This window comes from Macrotis lagotis, chromosome 2 (genome assembly GCF_037893015.1).
Source record: "Macrotis lagotis isolate mMagLag1 chromosome 2, bilby.v1.9.chrom.fasta, whole genome shotgun sequence".
NCBI lineage: Eukaryota > Metazoa > Chordata > Mammalia > Peramelemorphia > Peramelidae > Macrotis > Macrotis lagotis.
Genome location: NC_133659.1, coordinates 336,693,992 through 336,698,181, shown reverse-complemented (window position 1 = coordinate 336,698,181; position 4,190 = coordinate 336,693,992). Strand labels below are relative to the sequence as shown.

At 67.1% G+C, this 4,190-nt stretch overlaps 1 protein-coding gene across 2 annotated transcripts; it reads right to left on the bottom strand.

Moving 5' to 3' along the window:
* Positions 1 to 341: 341 nt before the first annotated feature.
* Positions 342 to 3,559, bottom strand: CHKB (choline kinase beta). 2 transcript variants are annotated; one of them, XM_074227161.1, is made up of 11 exons: positions 3,319 to 3,559; positions 3,118 to 3,226; positions 2,829 to 2,942; positions 2,526 to 2,659; positions 2,341 to 2,436; positions 1,954 to 2,012; positions 1,790 to 1,865; positions 1,595 to 1,703; positions 1,158 to 1,261; positions 963 to 1,067; positions 342 to 798 (listed from the first exon to the last, which is right to left on the bottom strand). In XM_074227161.1, exons 1-11 carry the CDS (start codon positions 3,534 to 3,536, stop codon positions 759 to 761), a joined length of 1,164 nt encoding a protein of 387 aa, XP_074083262.1. In that variant the 5' UTR covers positions 3,537 to 3,559; the 3' UTR covers positions 342 to 758. The 2 variants fall into 2 exon arrangements, with proteins under 2 accessions (XP_074083262.1, XP_074083261.1); XM_074227160.1 differs by having other exon boundaries at positions 963 to 1,044.
* Positions 3,560 to 4,190: the final 631 nt, after the last annotated feature.

Genomic DNA, 4,190 nt, shown 5'->3' with positions numbered 1-4,190 from the left:
CCCCGCCGCAACCTGATCCCTCACTCCCAAATTGGGGTCGAGAGACTCGAGGGGCGGAGATGGCCGCCTCTGGGGGCTGTCCTGTGGGCAGGGGTTCCGGACCTGGAGGTGGCCGGGAGGCTTGGGGTGGGGGTGCTTCCCTCACGTGAGGTCTGCCGCCCAACCTAAAAATAGCCCAATCTGGGGGAAAGGTCGAAGCCTGGGGCCCCACCCCTCCCAGGCTCTCAGGGCCCTACGGGGGGCTCCCCCCCCCCCAGCCCAGCAGGTTGCTCTCCATGGCAGCCTTAATTATGGGGGTCCCTAGCCCCCTCCAAAATCACTCAGTATTTGGAACAATCAAAAAAAGGAGAGATGAGACCCAGCTGGGCAATGCCAGTAGGTGCCAGTCTTTATTGGTCTGAAGTTACAGCGGGTACAAGAGTGGCTGCCTCTGGCTAGGCAGGCCCCAATGGATGTCTTCCCCCCGCCCCCTCGGGATCACAATTCAGACCAGGGGTGGCAGGGACAGGAAGAACAGGTTCTCTAGGTGCTAAGAGAGGCTTGGGGTTTCTCACTGCTCTGTGGGCAGCCGATCCTTTGGTTTTTGGTCCATTCTCACCATGTGGGGGCAGCTCAGGCCTCGTTTTTTCCCTTCTAACTCTTTCTCCCACCCCATCTCCATCCTGTCTGTCCCTTGGATTGTGGTGTCCCATTAGAGAGGTGAAATCAGGGAGGAGGAGGGCTGTTAAGACCCGTCAACTTGGGGTCCAACTTTTCCTTCAGATTGAAGTAGTTTTGGAAGCGTGCTCCTGCATATTCCTGGGAAGGAAAGCCTAACTAAGAGACCAGGGAGAAGATTCTGGGGTGGGGGGGAGTACCCCATTGGGCACCTCAGGACAAGAGGCCTCAGCCCTCATCCTTTGCCTTAACCCTAGATCCCCAACCAGGGCCTCCATCCCCAAATTCTCTGGGTAGGAGCTTACCAGGTAATCAAACTCAATGGTAGACATAATATCCTGGAGGATGGACCACAATCCCCAGAAGAAATGCGATGCCAAGGCATACCTATGGGCAAATTCAGCACAGGCCTAGTTTTGCTGGGTAACCTACATGTTCTTGGAGCCCCCTGCCTTTCATGGCTCCTCCTTCCCCCTTCTCCCCAGCCCCCCAGCCCTCACCTGTTGATTTCCACCAGCATGGCCTCTTCCAGCTTGCTCTGCTCTTCTGGGGAGAGTGTCTCGTCCCCCTGTCTTACTGACATGTAATTTCGGATAAAGTGAAGCTACAGTGGGGAGGGGGCCACAAATCAGAGGCCTTCAGGAGGACTCATGCCAGGTCATCCCCCTGTCCACTCTACCAATCCAATGCATTCCAACCCAACAAACATTTATGAGGTGAAGATGAGATGCCAGGAAGCCTCGGGCTCCTTCTGTCTCTCAGGCTGGGTGACCCGGGCCAGATCCCTCTAGCCAGCTCTCTGTAGAGCCCCCCCCCCCCACAAACGTACACACCCAGGAAATCCCAGGCCCAGGGAAAAAGGAAAAAGCTGCCCCTCAGCCCCTTTCCAGGGTAAAGACCCCAAGACCAAGGACTTGCTTCCTTCTCCCCCACAGACCTGCTGCTCTCGGTTGGGGTAGTTTTCAGAGTTCATTAGGAAGTAGGGAGGTTCGTTGTAGGTGTAGTCAAAAATCCACTCACAGAAGTGGTTACCTATGTCAAATCCCCTGTGGGGAGGAATGGTACAGTAGGTGGGTCTGGGGGAGTGCAGAGATGGGAGGAAATGGGAGAGGAGGGGGGCGAGGCCACTCACCTGTAATTGTAGCTGCTATATTCAAAATCTATAAGCATGAGACTAGGTTCTTGGTCAGAGAGCAGCAGGATGTTCCCTGGGGGGCAGGGGCGGGGAGACAGGCTGGTCAGTCAGGGGACAAGCCCAGGGCCCCCCTCTGCACCCCCTCCCCTGACTCCCTGTACCTTCTTGGAGGTCGTTGTGACAGAATACCACCGGGGAGGGGGTTAAATCCAGAATCTTCCTGCAATGGGGGGGGCACAGGGATGGATGCTGAGCTTTTCAGGGATGGCAGAGGGTAGAGTTCCCTCCCTCCTAGAGCTTCTCTGTCTTGGGGGTAGGGAACTGGGAGGGCAGGGCCTTGTTGGGGGTAGGGGTGACTGGGGAGGGGGGGCTTCAGCCCCAAGGAAGGCCAAGGGGAAGGGGACCAGAGCCTTTCCCCAGCATGGGGGGCCCGACTGAGAAGGGGGGTTCAGCCCCCAGAAAGATCAAGTGGAGACGGCGGCCTTTCCCCAGCTGCAGCCCCTTGGCTGCCACCCACGGGAGGGGGCGCTTCCGATCCCAGTGCCCACCGCAGCGTGCCCATCTCTTCCTCCAGGTGGTAGGTGTGCAGGAGGTTTTCTTTGGTCGAAGAGGGCGGCGTCAAATCTCGGATCTGCTGCATGTACCTGGGCCCGAAGGAGGGGGGCAGGGGCTCAGGGGCCGCCCCCGGCCCCGCCCCGGGCCCGCCCCCAGGCCGCCTCGGCCTCACCCTCACCGGTCCATGGTCCCAAAGAGCCAGTGCGGCTCCTTGTTGAAGGGCATCTCCATCTGGTGGAACTGGGCCATTTTGGTGGCGATCGCCGAGCTGATCCGCGGGTCCCTGAGCTCCCTGGTCAGCAGTGGCCGGCTCTGCGCCCGGAGCCCCGTCAGGGGGGGGCGGCCGGGCCCGGGGCCGGGGGCGGGGGCGGGGGCGCGGGGGGGCGGGGGGCCGCAGCTCCCGGGGGCGGGGCCTAGGCGGGGCTCTGCCTGCGCGGGAGGGGTCGGGGCGGGGGGGGGGGCGGGGAGAGGGGCTCCGTACCGGGATGTACTGCTCCAGCCTCCCTTCCGGGAAGACCCCGTACAGCCGAGGGCCCAGACAGCGCTCGGCCAGGATGGCGAACATGACGCTCTCCTGGACTAGGGAGTCCACTCCCTGGGGGAGGGCGAACGCGGGAGATAGAGGTCCACGCCCTTCCTCATCCACGCCAAGAGCCTGGGGAATCATGCCCCTCCCCCTCCAGGATGGCTGCCCCGCCCGTCAGCCGCCAGGCCCCGCCCCCGCCCCGCCCTCCCGGCCCCGCCCCGGCCCCGCCCCCGGCCCCGCCCACCTGCAGAATGGCCCCGTAGAGCCTCAGCAGCACCTCCCGGGGCTCGTCGCCCACCGGGCCCACGTCCTTCGGGAGCGAGCAGCGGAACAGCAGGTTGCTGAGGCCCCCGCTGCGGGCGGCACAGGGGCACGGCTCGGGCCGGGAGGGGCGGCCGCGCCCCGCCCCGCCCCCGCCGCGCCCCGCCCCCACCCCAGCCCTCACCTGATGGGGGTGACCCGGACCCGGTCCGGCTGCACCCGGCCCCAGGCCCCGCCCAGGAACTCGCGGCACCACTGGCTGGCGCGCCGCTCGCCCTCCCGGGAGATGGACGACTTCCGCCGGTCCATCTTGAAGCACTTGAGGCCCAGGGACGGGTCGGACGGGCCGCGCCCCCCGCCGCCCTTGGCCACCCCCGCCGCCCCCGCCGCCGCCGCCGCCATGGCCGCTCCGCTCTGGGCCGCGCTGGGCCCGGCCCCGCCGCCGCCGCCGCCGCCGCTGCCGGCCCCGCTAGGCCGCGCCGCCTCCCGATAGGCCGCGCCGGCCCCGCCCCGCCCCGCCCCGCCCCCGGCCCCGCCCCGCCCCCGCCCCCGGCCCGCTCCCGGCCCGCCCCGGCCCCGCCCCGCCCGGACCCCCGGCCGTTAGAGCCGCTGCCCGGCCTCCCGCGGGCCGCACGAGACGGGTGCGGGGCTCCCCCGCCGGCCATCCGGGCCTCCCGCTCTCGGGACTGGGGGCGGGGGCATCCGTGCCCCGCCCGGCCCCATCCGTGTCCCATCCGTGCCCCCCGGCCCCATCCGTGCCCCGCCCGGCCCCATCCGTGCCCCGCCCGGCCCCATCCGTGTCCCATCCGTGCCCCCCGGCCCCATCCGTGCCCCGCCCGGCCCCATCCGTGTCCCATCCGTGCCCCCCGGCCCCATCCGTGCCCCGCCCGGCCCCATCCGTGCCCCCCGGCCCCATCCGTGTCCCATCCGTGCCTCATCCGTGCCCCCCGGCCCCATCCGTGCCCCCCGGCCCCATCCGTGCCCCCCGGCCCCATCCGTGCCCCGCCCGGCCCCATCCGTGTCCCATCCGTGCCCCGCCCGGCCCCATCCGTGCCC

Bases quoted from the DNA above. Each gene is read 5' to 3' on its own strand.
- CHKB (XM_074227160.1), bottom strand. From the start codon at position 3,536: ATGGCGGCGGCGGCGGCGGGGGCGGCGGGGGTGGCCAAGGGCGGCGGG. The intron at 3,227-3,318 runs GTGAGGGCTGGG...TGCCGCCCGCAG, and splicing joins GTCCGGGTCACCCCCATCAG to CGGGGGCCTCAGCAACCTGC. The intron at 1,704-1,789 runs GTGAGTGGCCTC...TCCTCCCCACAG, and splicing joins TATAGCAGCTACAATTACAG to GGGATTTGACATAGGTAACC.